The sequence below is a fragment of the Typopeltis vanoorti genome, chromosome 5 (genome assembly GCF_054136105.1).
Source record: "Typopeltis vanoorti isolate ZY-2024b chromosome 5, IOZ_Tvanoo_1.0, whole genome shotgun sequence".
Taxonomy (NCBI): Eukaryota; Metazoa; Arthropoda; class Arachnida; order Uropygi; family Thelyphonidae; genus Typopeltis; species Typopeltis vanoorti.
Genome location: NC_143553.1, coordinates 1,721,780 through 1,743,878, shown reverse-complemented (window position 1 = coordinate 1,743,878; position 22,099 = coordinate 1,721,780). Strand labels below are relative to the sequence as shown.

General features: G+C 36.2%; 1 protein-coding gene across 2 annotated transcripts in view; it reads right to left on the bottom strand.

Annotated features, from left to right (window-relative positions):
* Positions 1 to 22,099, bottom strand: part of LOC150106184 (beta-TrCP-like) — a 157,517-nt gene that overhangs the window by 93,776 nt on the left and 41,642 nt on the right. For both annotated transcript variants that reach the window (XM_090392215.1, XM_090392216.1), the window contains exon 4: positions 9,865 to 9,958. In XM_090392215.1, coding sequence (XP_090248341.1) covers positions 9,865 to 9,958 — 94 coding nt within the window. The remainder of the gene's footprint in view (positions 1 to 9,864; positions 9,959 to 22,099) is intronic.

Below are 22,099 nucleotides of genomic sequence, written 5' to 3'. Positions count from 1 at the left end.
GTTTTCTGGTCCTCATCACAGCCTGCAACTGGTTAATGATGTTGATGAGCCCAACAGCCTACCACCTCTCACAGGCGGGACATCGAATATCAGGATTTCAGAACACAAAGACTACATCTGTTTCACCAGTACAGCCACCTCTGGGCTTGCAGACCATGCCATAGATACCCACCATAGAATTCGTTGGAAGAAAACTAAAATAATACACCGCAGCAAGTTCAAATACGAAAGATTATTCATGGAATCATCAGCAGCTCTAAAAAACATTCCAAACCTCAACAAATTTGGGTGCATGAGACTGCCCCAAATTTGGGAGACTTACATCATGAGAACTTCAGTGCAATGGCCAAGACAACAAAATTAGCCCGCTAGGGGGGCACCATTAGGACTTTAGGAACAATATTAGTTTCTTGCCTTCTTCCTCATTTGCTTTTGTTAGTGCCTGCATGCACGTATCATATTTGTATGTTCCTGAAGATGGCAACGTGATGTTGTTGAAATATGGAAGGTATTCATTAAAGTTTCTTTTAATTAATATTTATTTCTTGTAAATTCCTTAAGTCAATTACCAGTCTCATATTCACATGGTATAATAGTAACATCAATCAAAGATATTGATGTATAATTGATGTAAAGATATTGTAGTATAATTGATGCTACTATTGTATGATAATAACATCAATCGCCTCCCAATTTGCTATGAATAGCTCACTTCTTTTCTCCACTTATCTTTTGGCCAAAGAGACATCCATGGAATCCTTATAATTTGGTTACCAACAAGTATCCCTAACAATGTGCAAAATTTGTGCTCAAGAATTGATACTCATTCTACATCATCAGTATAAACTGTCAAATTTGTATGGTGTTTACCCAAAAGAATGCATTAGGCCCCCCCCCCCCCCCAATGGGAGTTAAAGTTAGCTATTTAAACTATTGTCACATTGTCTATCTCAATCTTTTTGTAACACTAGAGATCAATAGTCAACCTATTCACTACTAGGACATAACCCCCACCACTACATTCCAACATCTTGAATAACTAATGTCTAAAACATAAATATCCGTATAATCTTCAAATGTGGTGAAATCAGACTTGTGAACTTCAATACTCACAAAAGTCTTATCTTGTTTCTCATCTTAGGCTGATTAATCTCTAGTTTTCTTGGCGTATAAATGTATCGCATCCAGTCTTCATAACCCACAAAAATCTTTGCATCTCCTTTTGTTCAAGACATTACTATTTTGTATAACTTCTAAACATCCTCCTCGTCCTGTCAATGAGTCTAGATACTATGACAGTACGATGTAAAACATTTACATTATTACTAACGCCCTATTAACAATTTTTCTCCAAATTAGTCTGTCATGCACAAAGAACTCCAATAATCTCAGATCTTACATTTCAGTCTTCAGTCACTTTCATATGCATCAATCCACTTAGATCTGAGTTTCTAGTTCGCATCTCAGCATCAAGCAAATGTTTTATTAACCATTCACATCCCATTCCGTTTAACTCACCATACCAGCTAAAATTAGCTCTGATCTTTCATTCCTTAATGCTAACAATATCAAGTTCCTTTCTAATATTTTCATTTTTAATATGATGTTTCCACTGATGTTACATGTTCACTATCCAAATGTCTCTCTGAACCTCTCATAGCCTTTTTCTTTTTTTTTAATGTAGCTCAAACACACGAAAGGTTTTCACTATAATCCTATATCACATTTGTAATGTGTGTGGCTAATGATTTTTTCCTTATTTTTTAAAATTAATTTTATGTATTTTTTATATCCAGAAACTGCTCTAGAGACCAAATATGGAACTTTTTCGAGTCATTCCTGGCTTCTAATAAACGAGACAGTGGTCTCACACTGGGTGATGAAATGTATCTGCCATCTAATGACAATCACAAACATCCATGCCCAAGGGTGGAATTTGAACTCACAGCTTGTTGGTTAGAGAGTGGGTATGCTAATTCACTCAGCCAACCAGGCCGGTGGTCTGTGGCCTCCAGTGTTTTAAAAACTGTTTTATTTCTAATCCAACTAATAGATCCATAAGTTCAAATTGGTGTTTTAACTACATTTATTCAGTTTGCTCCCTTGAATTGGCTTTCCTAATTCTATGTCTATGTCGATATTTAATTTGCAGGCGTAGACTTCTGTGGCTAATTGGTTCAAAAGATATAATTCAGTGATTACACCACATTTTTTTATTATTCAGTTATACAAAATACTGAAATAATAGTTCCCGACAAGTTTTGTAAACCGTAGGATTTACATCTTCAGTGGGTAAATAGTATAACTTAAAGTTTAAATAAGAGAATTAATAAATACAAATCATAACCGTTTGGCTATTCATTAACTCAAATAACAGAATGCAGATATAAAACGTTACTGACATTGAACAATACTGGACGATGTCACGTGTTCTTGATCTCGTTCATACAGTCTGAGCTCAGATTGAGGTACATTTTTTATTAGAGCTGACCACACATGGAGAATTAAACCTTGATTTTAATTGCATTGGGTTGGGTTTTTTAGCATATTAGCAGCTTCTTTAAAATTTCTTATATAACTGTTGTTTTCTATGTATGACATCGTCGTGTTTTGCCAGAGTACATCGTGTCCAGTAGAAGTGGTACGGAAAGCAAGACCCGTTTTTTGTTCTCTTTTTTATTGTAAGCCTTTTTGGTGTTCAGCCATGCGTATTTCTCCAGATCTTCCTGTCTGTCCTACATAGCAAATCCTGCAAGAGCAATGGATTTTGTAGATTCCTGGTTTTTTAAGAGGATGATGAGGTGGTTTGGGTGGATGTAGGAATCTTGAGATTTTTTCCGTAGGAAGGAAGGCTACTTTTATGTTGTGTTTGTTCATTAATTTGGCTAGCTTATCTGTAACATTTTTGATATAAGGAAGTGAGATTGCGTTTTTGTAATCCTGTTTTATTGTGTTGATAGTTCGAGGCAATTTAAGGATTCTCTTGATGGTTTTTTGTTTCATATCCATTCTGTTGGAGGATTTGTGTTAAGTATTTTAGTTCTTCATTACATCTTTCTTGTGTGCTGGAGATATTGTATGCTTGTCTCGAAGAGTTTTAATTAAGCTTATTTTTTGTAAAGGACGGTGGTGTGAGGTTGCATTTAGAAATCTTCCAGTGTTTATCGGCTTCCTATATACTGAGAAGGAGAGTTTACTTTCTTCATTAATTTCTAATAGAATATCCAGAAAAGGAAGTTTTTATTTTCTTCTTGTTCCATTGAATATGATGAAAATATCATCCACATTGCATACCCATATTTTTGGTTTTTTATGGTAATTCTTAAGAGCATTGTTTTCAAATTTTTTCATAAATAGGTTAGCCAATACCGGTGATAATGATGAATCCATGCCAATCCTTCTTTTTGTTCCCAGATTCTGTCTTGATAGGTGAAAAAAGTATTGTTTATACAATGTTTAAAAAGCTTTAAGATGTCCGAAGGGAAGAGGTCTTCTAGGTGATTAAAAATTTCTTGTCTTGGGACGTTTGTAAACAAGCTGATAATGTCTAGACTTGCTAAGATGTCTGTTGGACCAATATGTATATCTTTCACTTTTTCTATGAAATGTTTACTATTTTTTTTTATGAAGGAAGATGTTTTTCCTATATGTTGTGAGATCATGTTGGTGAGGTATTTTGCCAAGTTGGAAGTCGGTGAATCTCTTCCATCTACTATTGGTCTTAAATGTATATCTGTCTTATGGATCTTTGGAACACCATATATTCTTGGTATCAAGAATATATGGTGTTCTATATATTGTTTTGATTGTAAGTATTTTTTAAGTCTTCCGTCCAGAGAGGCACTTTTTTTAATTAGATCATTTGTTTTTTTTGTGTGTATGCTAAGTCGGGTCTCTGTCTAAGGGTTTGTAGGTGTTGGTATCTTCCAGGAGACTTTTCATTTTGTTATCATATTCTGTAGCATTTACAACGACAGTTGCGTTGCCTTTATCCGTTTTGATTATGACAATATTTTTGTCATCCTTTAACTTTTTAAGGCAAGCATATTCATTGTAAGGTAGATTCCTATGAGGTAATCTGCTTTTTAATAGTAAAGCTGTACTTTCTATACGGATAAGATCTGCCGTGTTGTCCAGTAGATTTCTAATTCCTTTTTCTATTTGTGCTATGATATCAATTTTTGGTAGGAAACGTGGGGTTAAGGTGAAGTTAAAACCCTTAAGTAAAAGGTTATTCTCTTCTTTTGTTAGGACTCTCGAAGAAAGGTTAATAACTACTTTTGAATGATCTAGTTGTTTTTTATGTATTTCCTTCTTCTGAAGGAGTAAGCTGAACTTATGAATTAATGTAGGTTTCTTTTGTTCTGAGATCACTATTGCTTTGTTGAATGTGATACTATCGATGTCGTTCCATAGGTAGGATGGAAGAGATGTGGTCGGTTCATTATGAAGAGAAAAAGTGTTATTACTAATTAATGCTAATTCAGCTCTAGTGACTGTAATTCTTTCTCTTAGAAAAGCTAGTTCCATTTTATGATAAATTCTGGAGGCCTTGTTTGTATGGAATATGCGTTTGATTTTGATGAATTTCGGGATGACTTCGTTATCTCTGCATCGGATGAGGAAAATTAGATGGTTAATGAAGTTGAGATGTTTAATGCGTAGTTTCTCTAGTTGTAGAACTTTATGCCAAAAGCACTCACAGTAAATTTGTAATTGCAGGCGTAGACTTCTGTGGCTAATTGGTTCAAAAGATATATTTCGGTGATTACACCACATTTTTTATTATTCAGTTATACAAAATACTGAAATAATAGTTCTCGACAAGTTTCGTAAATTGTAGGATTTACATCCTCAGGGAATAATAGTATAACTTAAAGTTATACTATTTACTCATCTTAGCAAGTCTAGACATTATCAGCTTGTTTACAAACATCCCGAGACAAGAAATTTTGAATCTCCTAGAAGACCTCTTCCCTCCGGACATCTTAAATCTTTTTAAGCATTGTATAAACAATACTTTTTTCACCTATCAAGACAGAATCTGGGAACAAAAAGAAGGATTGGCCATGGGTTCATCATTATCACCGGTATTAGCAAACCTATTTATGGAAAAATTTGAAAACAATGCTCTTAACAATTACCATAAAAAAACAAAAATATGGCTACGCTATGTGGATTTTCATTATATTCAATGGAACAACAGACGAACTTATCAATTTCAAAGTTTATCTCAACAATTTGCACAACACCATAAAATTCACTTTAGAACAAGAAGAAAATAAAAAACTTCCTTTTCTGGATATTCTATTAGAAGTTAATGAAGAAAGTAAACTCTCCTTCTCAGTATATAGGAAGCCGACAAACACTGGAAGATTTCTAAATGCAACCTCACACCACCATCCTTCACAAAAAATAAGCTTAATTAAAACTCTTCGAGACAAGCATACAATATCTCCAGCACACAAGAAAGATAATGAAGAACTAAAATACTTAACACAAATCCTCCAACAGAATGGATATGAAACAAAAACCATCAAGAGAATCCTTAAAATGCCTCGAACTAACAACACAATAAAACAGGATTACAAAAACGCAATCTCGCTTCCTTATATCAAAAATGTTACAGAGAAGCTAGCCAAATTAATGAACAAACACAACATAAAAGTAGCCTTCCTTCCTACGGAAAAAATCTCAAGATTCCTACATCCACCCAAACCACCTCATCATCCTCTTAAAAAACCAGGAATCTACAAAATCCATTGCTCTTGCGGGATTTGCTATGTAGGACAGACAGGAAGATCTGGAGAAATACGCATGGCTGAACACCAAAAAGGCTTACAATAAAAAAGAGAACAAAAAACGGGTCTTGCTTTCCATACCACTTCCACTGGACACGAGGTACTCTGGCAAAAAATGATGATGTCATAATAGAAAACAACAGTTATATAAGAAAATTTAAAGAGGCTGCTAATATGCTAAAAAACCCAACCCAATGCAATAAAAATCAAGGTTTAATTCTCCATCAAGTGTGGTCAGCTCTAATAAAAAATCTACCTCAATCTGAGCTCGGACTGTATGAACGAGAACAAGAACACGTGACATCGTCCAGTATTGTTCAATGTCAATAACGTTTTATATCTGCATTTTGTTATTTGAGTTAATGAATAGCCAGACGGTTATGATTTGTATTTATTAATTCTCTTGTTTAAACTTTAAGTTATACTATTTACCCACTGAAGATGTAAATCCTACGATTTACGAAACTTGTCGGGAACTATTATTCCAGTATTTTGTATAACTGGATAATAAAAAATGTGGTGTAATCACTGAAATATATCTTTTGATATTTAATTTGTGATCACTGCTAAAAATTGTAACTAAACAGCAGAATGCTAACTGTTCATTAAGTACACCATTCAGGATGCAGCCAATATTTTCAGTGTCCTTGCCTATTTTGTTAATTGTTTGATGCAGCTTGGTCAGGATATTTTCTAATTTTTCTTGATTGTCTGTAGTAATAACTATGTCATTAGCATACTTTAAATGTGTTATATTTCTTCCATTTACAGTTATGACTTCACACATCTGTAGTCCTTTGTCTACTACTTCTTTTAGGTGCAGGTTGAATAAATGTGGTGACAATGCCTTGCACAACTCCTTTTTAAATTGCTATTTGATCAGTTTCTATGATTTTGTATTTCACTACTGCTTGTGTTTCTGAATAGTAATTCTTGATACAATTTAATAGGAATTTGTCAAATCCATTGCTTTCCAGAATTTTAATGAGTTTGCTTCTGTTTAGAGTTAAAAGCTTGTTTGACGTCAATAAAAGAGCAGTAGTTTTTTCTTTTTGTCTCTCATAAGATCTGCTAATCTGTTTAATATGAAAATTGCATCTATTGTGCTTCTATTTCTAAATCCCATTTGCTCTTCTTCCATATGTTCTTCATAGAAATATTTAACTATGTTCTGAAGAAACCTGATAAATATTTTATAGCAGTGGCTTAGAAGGGTGATAGGTCTATAGTTAATGGAGGATCTAACATCTCTTTTTTTGTGGATGGGTATGACCTGTTCTCCATTCTGTTGGTAAATGTCCTTCCTATAGTATTTTGTTGAACAGTTTCCTTAGGTAATATATTATCCTTTCTCCCCCCTTTTCCAGAAGTTCTTTTTGAATGTTGCCTATGCCTGGTGTTTTATAATTTTTCATTTGTTTGATTGCTCTATGTATTTCTTCATTTAGGATGTCTTTTGTGTCAGAAGTTTCTTCTGGGTTGAAGGCATCTTGATCTATGTTTTCTTCAGCTGCAAATGTTTCTTTAAAACGATTAGTCCATATTTCTTTTATTGTTTCACTGCTACTTGTTGTGGTTCCATCCTTTTGCAATATTGAAACTGAGTTTGGTGAGTATGTTCTAGTTATCTATTTAACTACTTCATAAATGGTCTTGGAAGACATGTTTTTTGTATGCTTCTCCACACGTTCCTGTTTTTCATTCTAAATATGTGATTTTTACTAATCTGCATTTTTTGTCTATTTCTTTTTTCAAATTTTTGTATAACATTCTATTTTCTTCATTATCTTCCTTCGAGAGGTTAGTTTTGGATATTCTTTTTCTCTCCCATAAGTTCAAAAATCTCTGGTGCAAGCCAATCTTTATTTACTCTTGTCTGGTAGCCCAGGTGTTTTGTTGCTGTTTTCTTTAATAATTTCTTTACCTTTTTTCCAAGACTCTAAGAATGTATCTAAAGCAATAATATTTAATTTTTCTTTCAATGTTCTCTGATAGTTAGATCTGGCCAAGCTATCTTTGATTTTGAGATGTCTATCTTCTTTTGTTTTTGATGATTTATTCTCTTTCTTTTGAAACAGATTTTTAGTTTGGCTGATATTAGTTCATGGGCTGTATCCATGAACTAATATTTTTTTTTAACGTATTGACATTTTGGAACGAATGTTCTTATTCATGATTATATAGTCTATACAGTTTTTGATTTCATTGTTTGGTGATGTCCAGTGTATTTGTGCTGTGGCCTGTGGTAGAATTAGGTATTTGTGATTAAAATCAAGTCCTCTCCTCTCTCATTCATCTCCGCATTCCCAAATTTTCCATTACTTCTGCTTTATCTTCAGAGTACTGATTAATCTTTGCATTAAAATCTCCCATAATAATCAGTATATCTCTTATACTTGTTTGACTGATTTCTTCTTGTTCATGAAATTGACTATATTCCTCCTTTTCATATGATTGGTCTGGGGCATAAACTTCTATTCATCTACCTCAATTTAGACATGCATTTCTGTCACGTCATCAACTGCAAAATCACATCTTTTTTTTTTTTTTTTTTTTTTTTTTTGCTGCTGCTCTTGCTTTATATCTCTACTCATCCACCTAATTCCTATTGGTTTTATCTTCATGACCTTGGTACAGTCTGACACTGCTACTCTCAAACAATCCTTGACCATTTCCCATGCACTACTCACATTCCTTACTTGTAGCTTTTCAAGCCATGGTGCTGCTTCAAGATGCCTTCTAAGTCTCTCATAATTATCAGCTGTATAGTTCAACATAAATCCTTTCTTGACAGAGAATTCCACATGTTTAGCAACTTCCCAGAAAAAGACTGCATGGCCACTCTCCCAGATTGAAGGCAGAGTCTCTACCTTGATTATATATCTTCTGATACTATTACCAAATCCAACACTCTCAAAGCCCTGGTTCCTCTATAAATGTTTCAAGATTATCCTTTAGCAACTGTATAAATTCCACTTCCATCTTGCCATGCTTCTTTTCCTCTCTCCAATCCAATCTATTCCTCAATTCTTTCTCCGTTAATGCACACGTTTCTCAGGAGCTTCCCTGTCTATATTTCCTTTGAGAACTATAATCTTTGTCATACTAGGATTGAATTGAAGTCCTCTGTTCTTATTGATCTCATTAACTTTTGTACAGGATTCGTCCTAGTTCTTCCTTGTCATTACAAAGGAGTACTGTATCATCAGCATACCTCAGATTACTGATCAATCTGCCACCTATCTTAATTCCTGTGTTAAGCGCATCCAATGTTACATGTGTGATGTCCTCAGCATAAATACTAAACAGGTAAAGAGAAAGTTGGCATCCTTGCTGACCCAAAGCCAATCAGTTAATCCAACACCTGTTCTTACAATGGCTTCTTGCTCACTGTACAAATTAGCTATCAACCTGATGATGTGTTGAGGAAAACCCATTCTATTCATTATCTCCCACAATTTCATATGCCGAACACAGTCAAAAGCTCTGGAGTAGTGCATGAAACACATTATCATAGGGAACCTCAATTCTTTACACTTAAGGCATAGGATCTGATATCTGGTGCCCCTGCCTTTCTAAAACCTGCTTGCTCCTCAGGCATTTCTGCTTCAACTTTGGCCTCAATCCTATCTAGAATGATCTGTAATACAATTTTACTTGCATGACAGATTAAACTATTAGTTTAATCTGTCATGCAAGCAAAATCAATTTGTCATCAATTTAATCTATTAGTTATAGTACATATAATGCTTCATATCTCCCTTCTTGTACAGTAGTATGAAAACAGACTTCTTTCAGTCTCTAGGCCATGATCCTTTTTCCCATATTCTTGTAATCAATCTATGAAACATTCTTTACCCTCCATCCCCTGTCCTTTTACAATTTCAGAACAGCAAAAATGTACCATTTATGTTGTCTTGTACATTCTTTAAATGTATGCATTTTATACTGATATGCATGAATGCAAAAACGTTTTTATTTCCAGGCAATGTGAAAGTTTGAAAATCAAAAATTTTAAGAGTAATAGTATTTTTCTACCCCCTTTTTACTAAATACAACTTACCTCAATGTCTTGGATTATTTTTGGGTACAGTCTTCTATAAAATACATGATCAGGATGCTGCTCTCCAGGAGATGGTTTAAATAAGTATTTCATCCTATTAAAAGTAAATAAGATAAATAAACAATTAACTGATCATATAATAAGAAAATACACAATGAATTTAATGAAGATACAACACCAATTAATGATCAGTTTTAACAACTTATAGCCATACGATATAAATCAAACAAAATTACTGTTTTGAAGAATCACCACTTGTTAGCATAAAATTCAATTTTCTGTTTGCAATAACAACCAAAAAAGTTTTTGCAAGTGACTTTTCTATTTTTTCAATAGAAATTTCCTCTTAGAATAATGAGAAGGCAATTTGTTGAAAACTTATATGGTGATCCAACATACCACAGACTTACAAAACAAACCACACACAAATATAATCAATCTCACTAAAGCCAAGTTGTATGACCATAGAAGGAGTGTGCTATAATGAATTTTTTTATTTCTTTCTCTCATTACAACAAATAGGGGAAAAAAAACCCATTGTAATTAATTGTTTTCTTTAGTGAATTTCCTTTAAAATAGCACTGTGACTAACACTTTTTAGTAGTTTGTTATAATGGTGTTTGCTACAGTCGGAGTCAACTGTAACATAGTACTAGATATTGGTAGTGTTGATGATGTGTTAGCTATTTGGCCACATGGCTCCGATGGATCCTCTCCTTCCTAACACATTTAACAACCAACACCCCAGAATCAAATTCACCTGGAAGAGGAAAAAAACAACTGCCTTCCTTTCTTAGACACACTAGTCACCTGCCAGCCTGATGGAACCTTGGTTTTCTCAGTCTATAGAAAACCCACCCATACAGGCCCTCTTTGCAACAATATGGAGTCATTCAGACACTACACAACAGGGCTAAACTTATCTATTCAAATGACAATGCCCTAATCACAGAACTAAACCACATTCTCAGCCAATGGCTATCCCCCCAAAAAAATATTGAAACCAGTAAACCACAACCCCCCCCCCCCCACAACAAGGATTACTCTAAATCCATCACCATACACTATATCCGAGGCACCTCAGAAAAAATTACAAAAATCCTAAAAAAACATGACTTAACTTCTTGTTACAGACCATATAAAAAATTGGCATCCCTTATCCGCTCTAATAAAGACCAACCCCCCCCCCAGAACTACCTGGTGTATACCAAGTCCCTTGCAGCTGTAAGCTGTCCTACTTTGGCCAAACAGGCAGGACAGCCAATATCAGAATTTCAGAACACAAGGACTACATCCGGTTTCACCAATACAGCCACTCTAGTCTTGCTGACCATGCGTTGGATACCTGCCATAGAATACAGTGGAAGAAAGCCACAATAGTACACCATAGTAAATACAAATATGAAAGGCTTTTCATGGAATCAGCTTCAGCCCTAAGAAACAATCCAAACCTCAACAAATTTGGCTGCATGAGACTGCCTCAAATTTGGGAAACCTACATCAGAAGACCTTCAGCCCAATCGCCCAAGAATACCAACATTGCCTGCTAGGGGGCACCATCAGGACTTTAGGAGAAATAATTTACTGTTTGTTGTGCCTGCGTGCACATCTTGTTCTTAAGTTTCTTGAAAATGGCAACGTAACGTTGCTGAAATATTGAAGTATATTAAAATTTATTTTAATGTATATCCTAGTTGACATTGTAGTTTCCTTAAATTACTTAGTAAAAAATACATAACCAACGTCTAAGCCTTTCCACGAGAAATAGATATTGGTAGATAGACAAGCTAATGTGTTGGCAGTTCATGTTCAGTTTTTATATAGCAGGAACAGTTTAAAATTGTAATGGACAACAGCATAAAGAACTAAGTCTTAATTGCTGATCTATTGTTTACAGAGAGAGAGAGAGATAAACAAGTATTAATTTGATCTTAAATTACTGTCTCCCAGATTTTTGGTAAATTGATACAGCCATACTTGTTGAGGTTTAGGGAATGTTTTAAAGCTGTTTCTGATTCCAAAAAATCTCTCTGACTTGTAATGATGTCTGTCTATCACTTGTGTTTTCTTCCATCTAATTCTGTGTGAATGGGTGTCCAAGACATGCTCTGCTCGGCATGACTTGCCATAATGATGTTGAATGAACTTCTTATGTTCTTCAAGGAAGATGTCAATAGATCTTCCTGTCTGTCCATAGTAATCCAAATCACAAGTACAGAGCACAGCACTTCATATACTCCTGGATGTGAAAAAGGAGAAAGTTTGTCCTTTGGTAAACAGATGAGGGTTGCCAGTTTCATATATGGTTTAAGTGGAGTTTGAAACTCATTTATTATGCATTCTGGACATCCTTTCAGATTTGCCCTGATTGTATAGGATAGTTACAGTTTTGCTGTGGTCTTGTGTATTATCAAAGGGAAGGGCACGATTTATTATTATATGGACACCTCCATGGAATCCAAATATTCAATTCAGGAGACCCAATCTAACATATTTCTCCTTAAACCATTAACAGACAAAGCACTCACAATTGACTCTGGCAACCCATTCCATTCACACAACTCTTGAAGCAAAAAATCTAGTCCCCACACGCCTGCTAACCACACCATTATTCAATTTCCTGGGATGATCCCTTGTTCTGGTCCCCTATAGCCAAGTGCTGATACATTTTCCCCTGCATCTATCCTATAAAACGCTCTAAGCAACTTAAACGTTTCTATCATATCCCCTCTTTTTCTCCTATCAACCAACTTCTGCAATCCACACACCCTCAATCTATCCTCATAGAGAACATTCCACAGGCCAATAGCCTCTGAATCCTCTCCACCACTTCCTCATCCCCAAGAAACCTCAATGGTTAATGTGTTCTTCAATAGTCAAGTAACCTTATTGCTTAACTATTACTCTACCTAATTTTGCATCATCAGCAAACAATTGAATATTTCTTTTCAGGTTTTTATTATTGGGTTAATTGAGGAGAACATTTAGTATTTTATCTATTTTCTGGGGATTACAGCCATTGTGGCCAAATAACAAATATATCATGTATATAGAGCAGCCAAGAGCTGTCTGGTACTCTTGAAAACAAATCAACACAGTCATAAGATTTTAGATTGTTTCATTAAACCACGGGGAAAGCTCACAGTCAGTTAAAGTTCTACATCAGATGATTCTTAAACTCTCTTATGTATATTCTTTAATTTTTAATATATTTTTTAATATTAAAGAAGTTATTTTGCACCCAACCAACTCTTGATGATATTCAAATAGTACTAAAGGGATGTCGATGCACAATATATAGCCTCTCACAGTCAAGTCACTCCCACCTTCCAGCAATATAGCCTGTTTCTACAAACAGGACTCTGGTGAGCATTGCTGCTGTAAAGGCATATCTTCCCTAGTTGAAGGAAATGTCAACTCAAACACCTAGGGGTTAAGTAACTAATACCACCACTACCTTGGAGGCCTGAAGTGGCTGCAGCCATGTTTGGTAACTAGAGCAAGGGTTTCAGTTTCTGATGCCCCTCTTCCCACATGCAGTGAGAATGATACCCTCAAAGATATACGAATCTCACTGTCGGGGACCCAGACTCTCCCCCCCATTCGAGGGTAGATCAGTAAAATAGTTCTGCAGGCTGGCCGCTGGTTAGTACATGGAACAAACCAGGAAGTAATGAACTGGGAGGCTTCCTGAACAGCTAGCAAAACATCCTGCAACCATGTATTTTGCCATTTCGTGACTGAAGGGAGACCAAATACTGTGGCTACAAGGGGGAACTGTTGAAGCCACATATGGACAGCAGACTGACTACCTTTTTGTGTGGGCAATATGTTTGGGAGTTTGTCACCTCTCACTGCATGCCCCACTTCATTTTAACTCTTCCTCATGAAACACAATGAATTACAATAGAAAGAAATGCACTTTTGCTGCAATATCAAAACACAAAATAGTTAAAAACATATACATACAGTCGATTCAGTTTAATTAGGCCACCGGTTAGTTGGGGAAGCCGCTTTTTTGGGCCAAATCTCAAAGAATGGAACCAAACCAACATATTAATACATAATTTAAACGCTTAATTGGGACAGTAGCTGAAAAAGAATTTAGCAATTTTTGATATATTTTAAGGATTTTTTGAAAATATGGCAACACTACATACACTAATATTTGGCAACACTTGCGTGATGCGAATCAGTTATCTTTCGTCGTGTGTCTGGCAAGTATGCATCTACTTAAGAATCTACCCTTACTATGTACTGTACCTAGCAATATCGATTTATTGTGTCAATTTTATTTAAAATTTTTAAATCTTTGCCAAGATGCCAAGAAATGATTTTACACTTTCAAGTAAAATTGCTTTGCTGGATAAAATTAAAAGCCAGCCATTAAATACAAGCCATCGTAGACTTGCTGATATAACTGGTGTACCAAAATCTACCATAGCGCGTCTCCTACAACAAGAAAATCAACTGCGTGAGGAGTGGACATTACAGAAAGAAATTCCAGAAACATCCAAAAGAAAACGTGATGGAAAGGATCCAGACGTCGAAGAAGCATTAGATCAATGGTTTTCTATAGTTAGCAAGCGAGGCGTGAATATCAGCGGCCCAGTGTTGAAGGCGAAGTCAGAGGAGAGCACTATAAAGCTGGACCACAATGATTTTAAAGCAACTGCTGGTTGGTTGTCTCGATAGAAAGTGAGACACAATATCAAATTTAAAAAAGTGCACGACGAAAAGGGCAGTGCCGACAATGTAAGTGCTGAACAATGGCAAAATACTAAAATCCTTACTTTTTTAGAGAATTTCTGTTCAGATGATATTTACAATGCTGATGAAACCGGCCTCTATTATCGTACTATGCCAGACAGCTCCCTGTGTTATAAGCACATTGCACTGTCAGGGTATAATGGACCGCATTACTGTGTTATGCTATGCAAATATGTCGGGTACGGATAAACGAAAACTACTAATCGTAGGAAAAAATGCTAAGCCTCGATGCTTTAAGGGGTTAAGAATAGAGAATTTACCAGTAGAGTACCATTCCAATAGTAATGCGTGGATGACTTCTGAAATTTTTTGGAATTGGCTTACGAGTTGGGATGTAGAATTACAATGTAAGCAGAGGAAAATTTTTTGCTTCTCGATAATTGTGCTGCACACCCTCATTTAGATAATCTAAAAAATATAAGGCTGGAATTTTTTGTTCCTAATACGACATCCTTAGTGCAACCAATGGACATGGGGATAATAAAAAATTTAAAGACGGTGTATCGAGGAAAATTGGTTAATTACATATTAGAATCCATCGATGAAAACCTATTAACAAAACCCCAGCTGCCCTCTCTGCCTATAGTGTAGCCTGCAACAGTTGTACAAGTCATCACCAATCCAAGTCAGCCTTTGGCCAAATGCAGCAAATTCGTCTCCTGCACAAATGGCAGTCGCTTCTTCTGGTCCCTTGCCAAGGCCTCTGGCCGCATCTTCTGCCCACCCAGGTTTCCATCAGTCTCACCTTACCAAAAGACAGGGCCAACTTACTTGTATCACTCTTCTCTTCCAATTCCTGTATTGATGACCTGAGCCAAGTTCCCTCCACTCCACAAAGAACAGATCCCTTCAGCACTCCCATAGTCTTCCGACAAAAAGAAATCAGAAAACCTGAACACAAACAAGGTATCTGGTCCTAATGGTATTCCACCTATTGTGTTAAAAAACTGTGTCTCAGAATTAACACCTATCCTGTATAGCCTCTTCAATCTATCTTATTCAACTGGCATCTACCCAACAACATGGAAACAGGTCCACTCCAAACATGTCAGTAGTATTCTAAGGATGGGAAGGTTTGGGATTTGTATAGGGTTAGTAGCTGGGTGGGAAAAACAACATCCTGACTCAAAGAGAATGACTATTTTTTAAGAAGTGATAAACGTAATGTGTCAGGAGAGGCTGAGGTAAATGGTAATTCAAGCAGAGATTTGGTGATGTGTGTATTATTGAGGGTAAGGCGATGTGATCAAGATCTTTTTTTTTTTTGCAAGAGAAAAGACCGTGTTTTGGTGACATTAGATGACTAGTTCTCCTTACCCTATGTTCTTGTAGAAAAAACTTATACATTGGTTACATCATCATCATCAAATTCCTGCCATGTACCCTCAAGGGGTGTACAGGATATGATAGTACTACATGAAAAAAATTACATCATTATTAATTTCCTATCTACAATTTTCCTCCAAATCAGTCTGTTACTTGTCAACACTCCAATATTATCAGCTCTTATATTTCTATCGTCTAAAGCACTTTGTAACGTATCAATCCACCTATATCTTGGTCTTCCTCTCGGTCGTTTTGCTGCCAACCTGGCAGAGAACACTTGTTTTGCTAATCTTTCCTCGCCCATTCTGTTTAAGTGACCATACCACCTGAGATTAGCTCTGCTAACGCATTCCTGGATGCTGACAATGTCAAGTTCTTTCCTAATATCCTCATTTTTAATATGATACTGCCATTGATGCCACCTGTTCACGCCTACAATCTTTCTCAGGACTCTCATATCTGAAGTCTCTAGTCTTTGGTCATGTGTTTTACTTCTGACCCAGCTCTCAGATCGATAAGTTAAAACTGGTTTGAACACTGTCTTGTATACAGCTAATTTAGTGTTGTGACTAATTTCTCTCTTATTCCATATGAATTTATTCAATTGACTTCCCACCATACCAGCTTTGCTGATTCTGTTGTCTATTTCTATATTTAATTTACCATCTTCAGTAAAAATCGTGCCTAAATAGCTGAAATGTTTTACTTGTTCCACAGGTTCTCCATTCACAACACAGTTGACATTTTCAATGATTCTGCCTATTTTCATTGTCTTTGTTTTTTTATTGCTGACCTTCATACCATATCTATTACAAGAGCTATTCAATTTAGTCAGAGAATCTTGCAGACATGCAGCGGATTTATTTAGAAGTATAACATCATCCGCATAAAGCAAAGAGCTGACATTAACATATCCAATTTTGATATCATGTTTAATACCACTTTCCTTCATAATGCGATCCATATAGATAATGAATAACAGAGGGGATAATGTACATCCTTGTCTCACACCAGATTTAAAATTAAACCATCTTCCTGTACTTCCTTCAATTCTAACTGCTGACTTACAACTCAAATAAAGACTAAGTATTGCTTGATATAATGTCCCATTGACACCATATAACTGCAGCGTATTGAATAGCTTCTCTCTTGGCACCTTGTCATATGCCTTTTCCAGATCGACAAAACTTAAATACAGATCTTTGATATATTCCCATGCTTTCTCGACTATTTGTCGTAAAGTGAAGATCTGATCCTGACAGCCTCTATTTGGCCTGAATCCAGCTTGTTCTTCACCAAGCTTTTCTTCAACAATTCTTCTCAACCGTTTCTCAAGTATACTTGCATAGATCTTGCCAGGAACACTCAGTAGGGAAATACCTCTGTAATTCTCACATGCAGTTTTATTTCCCTTTTTATATATGGGTACTATGAGAGCTCTACTCCAATCATCAGGAATTCGTCCCTCTGTCCATGCTTTCTGAACTATGCAGTGCAGCCACTGTAAGACTCTTATACCACCATACTTCAGCATTTCTGGTCGAATATCATCTACTCCTGCTGCCTTTCCACATTTCAAGCCTTTGATGGCTTTTTCTACTTCAAGTATGGATATGCATTACTGACTGCATGTCTGGTCAGTATTTTTTACCACTGTGCTGTCATCACTGCTTGTTTCATTTAGCAGTTTTTCAAAGTAATTACTCCATACTTCAAGGATATCTTTTTCTCCTGTTTTCATGTCACCTTTATCATCTCTAATTCCTTTTATAGCACTCTTTCCTCCATTCTTAAGCTTCTTCAACAACCTCCAGAATATTTTGCCACCTTCTTGATATTTATTTTCTATATTCTTGCCAAAGTCATCCCATGACTTTTGTTTAGCTAGTTTTACACAGTGTTTAGCATTCTTGCATTTGTCTCTATATTCTCTAAGAGCACAAGCTGACCTATTTGACAGGAACTTTTGGTATGCTTTCTTCTTTTCCTTCACTGCCTCTTTAACCTCCTGTGTCCACCAGGGAGTTCTGATTTTTTTATCCTTACAAACAACCTCACCACATGCCTCTCTGGCAAAATCAATCAATGTTTTCTTCAGAGTTTGCCAATGAATCTCCAAGGTTTGATTCCTGTTCTCAAATTCTTTCATTTTTCCTTCAATAATCTTTGTGTATTTTAGTCTACAGCTCACATCTGAGAGCTGCTCAACTTTTATTCGCTTTAAAACTTTCTTACATGTTATTCTTTTCAATATGAAATTCAATTTTATCCTGCTCAAGACTAAATAGTGATCACTTCCAATTTCAAATCCTCTGTACACTCTGGTGTCCTGCACCAGGGAGAAAACATCACTATCAACAATAACATAGTCAATGAGACTTTTCTTATTCCTTGCCTCTTCTCTCCATGTAAATTTGTGCACATTTTTATGTTGGAACATGGTGTTAGTAATAACCAGTCCATGTCCTGAGCAGAAATCCAACAGATATTTGCCATTATTATTAGCTTTGCTCTTTTCTCCAAATTTTCCCAAAATATTTTTGTATGTTTTTGTAAACATGACTTAAATATTACTTAAAAAACTTTAATCAATACCTTCCTATATTTTGGCAATGTTACAATGCCATCTTCTGGGAACATAAAACTACGATAATTGCATGCAATCACTAACAACGAGCAAATGAGGCTGAAGATCACAACTGAAGTTGGAGTCTTAAAGTCCTAAAGGTGCCCCCTAGCAGGCTAAATTGGGTTGTCGTGGCTGTTGGGCTGATGTTCTTAGGATGCAAGCTTTCCAAATTTGGGGAAGTCTCATGCACCCAAATTTGTTGAGGTTTGGAAGTTTTTTAGAGCTGAGGCTGATTCCAGGAATAATCTTCTTTCATACTTATTTGCTGCGGTGTAGTAAAGTGGCTTTCTTCCAGCATATTCTGTGACAGGTATCTAGTGCATGGTCAGCAAGTCCTGAGTGGCTGTATTGGTGAAACTGGATGTAGTCTTTGTGTTCGAATATCCTGGTATTAGCTGTCCTGCCTGTTTAGCTCCAGGTAGGTCTAGGGGAAGTGGCTGGTCTTTGGTGGAGCAGATAACGGATGCCAATTTCTTATATGGTTTGTAATATGGGATCCATCAGGCTGGCGTGTAATCAGTGTCTAGGAAAGGGAAACTGTTGTTGTTGTTTTCCTTCTCCAACGTGAAATGGATTCTGGGATGTTGACTGTTTAGGTGCATTAAGAAGTTGTGGAGTGTATTTAAACCATGTGGCCAAAAAGCAAACACATCATCCACATAGTGTAGCCAAACAGTTTTTTTTTTTTTGTGGAGCTGAGTTTATGGATTTTTTCTTCAAAGGTCTCCATAAAGAAGTTGCCCAGGGGCAGAAAGAGTAGAGAACCCATGGCTGTCCCCTCTATCTGTTCATAGAATTTTCCTTGTCAAACGAAATATCCCGAGTTCATAGTGAACTGGAATCAGAACACTCCAAAGGTTCCTAAGAATGTTACTTCTTAGTCTATGGAAGTAACATACTATTTGAAAGGTTTTAGTCTGCTAGTCACTAGCAGACTAAAACCTTTCAAATCTAACTCCCTCCTCCAAATATATGGACTACCAAAAATCCATAAGCAGAATGTGCCATTACATCCCATTGTGGATGGCATCGATTTTCCCCCACACACACATTAGCCAAAGTGCTCACTCATTATATTGGCAACACACACCTGGTATACTCCAGGCGTGTTGCCATAAAAAACTCAGCCCACTTTAAAGGCCAGTATAGAAAACCTCTCACTCCAACAATTATTGGTTTTCTCAACCAATAATGGTCAATTTTGATGTCCCCTCCTTATTCACAAATGTCCCACTCAAAGATATGTGGATGATGCGTTCGTTATTTGGCCACATGGCTTAGATACACTCCACACCTTCTTAACATATTTAAACAATCAACACCCCAGAATCCAGTTCACTTTGGAGAAGGAAAACAACAGTCTCCCTTTCCTAGACACTCTGATTACAAGCCAGCTTGATGGATACCTGGTTTTGTCTGTTTACAGAAAACCAACCCATACAGGTAGATACATTCACCAGCAATCACACCACCCTTCCTCACAACAATATGAGATTATAAAAACTCTATATAACAGGGATAAATTAATCTGTTCAGATAACAATGCCCTAACTACTAAACTTAACCATATCCTTAACACCTTCTTAGCCAACGGTTACAACCCCCCCCCTCCTTCATAACAGAGATTACACTAAATCTATCACCATTCCTTATATCCGGGGCACGTCTGTAAAGCTAACAAAAATCCTAAAAAAATATGACCTGACTACCTGTTACAAACCATATAAGAAATTGCCATCCATTATCTGCTCCACCAAAGACCAGTCACTTCCCCTAGACCTACGTAGAGTATACCAGGTCTCTTGCAGTTGAAAACTGTTCTACTGTGGCCAAACAGGCAAGACAGCTAATATCAGGATATCCAAACACAAAGACTACATCCGGTTTCACCAATACAGCCACTCAGGACTTGCTGACCATGCACTAGATACCAGACACAGAATATGCTGGAAGAAAGCCACTTTACTACACCGCAGCAAATAAGTATGAAAGATTATTCCTGGAATCAGCCTCAGCTCTAAAAAACTTCCCAAATCTCAACGAATTAGGGTGCATGAGACTGCACCAAATTTGGGAAGCTTGCATCCTAAGAACATTAGCCCAAAAGCCAAAACAACCCAATTTAGCCTGATAGGGGCACCTTTAGGACTCTTGGACCAACTTCAGTTGCTTTCTTCAGCCTCATTTGCTTGCTGTTAGTGAATGCATAAACTCATCATAGTTTTATGTTCCCAGAAGATGGCAATGTAACATTGCCGAAATATAGGAAGGTACTGATTAAAGTTTTTTAACCCTCAGTCCATGTCGGTGGGACTTTTTTGTCCAGCCAAAAACTACTGGTTGTAATATCTTTTAAGATGGGACAGGTAGCACCATCTGTGATAGCGGTAAAAAAAACTTTAGGCGAGCACAACAAACTAGACTGGTAGTCCGTTAGTTTCGGTTTGTCCTTTCAGGTGTAAAGAGGCCTCGAAGTTGCTGAAGGACAAAAAAGTCCTGCCAAAATGTGCAACGGGTGACAAATGAAATATCGAGTTTGTGCTCTTTTTCCTTTTTTTACTGTGTCTGGTGATATATTTGTGCAAAAATGACTAAGAAGGGTGAGGTAAGTGTTAAAAAAAATTTTTACATCAATTTTTGCCAAAAAAAAAAAAAAAAAACGTTTTTGAGAAATGCTCATTTTTCGACATTTTTAGCTCCAAAAATGGCTCTTCGCAATTCAAATGAGATTGTTTATTTTCTCCGCGAGCGTGAGCCCATTAATAATGTTGAGAGCGAGGTGTCCGAAGAAGAAGATGAACACTTAGAAACAGAAAAAGAAGGCAATAATTTTTCCACTGACGAAGAGAGCTTCGAGCGGCCAGTTACTCCAACTGTGGGACGAAGACCTTACATTCAGGGTAGAAATGGTCACAAGTGGTCTTCAAATGCTCTGGAAACATGTGGTTGTCGATCATCAGATATTCAAATGCATTTCCTGTCTCCATCAGGAGATGTGTTAAATATTCGCTGTCCATTAGACACATGGAGTTTGCTTATAACGGATGATATTTTGAACATTATTGTTTTGCATACTCAAAACATTCGATCTGTTGCAAGTAACGTAAACGATACATTTTAAATGAATATTTTTATTAAATAAATCATGTAAATAAAAAAATTCATGCATTTATACATTTTTTTACCCTTTTAAAGATACAATTTTGCATCAATGTACATACATTTACCTACAAAACTAAAACAAAACAAAACAAGGGTTTCGGTCTATTACAAGCGGAGACATGAATTTTTATAATTTTTCAGTCTTTTTCGACGTTTATTTATTGAAACAATTATTTAAATAATTTTTTTTGCTATTGTTATTGACTGTACCATGTTTTGGATTATATTAACAATGTGCTCTGTGAATGCCAGCTTAATTATTCAATAAAAACATCATTTAATAAGCCCCGGACACAAAACTCACACCACCGTGGTTTACATTGATCGAAAACAACGACATGGACCGAG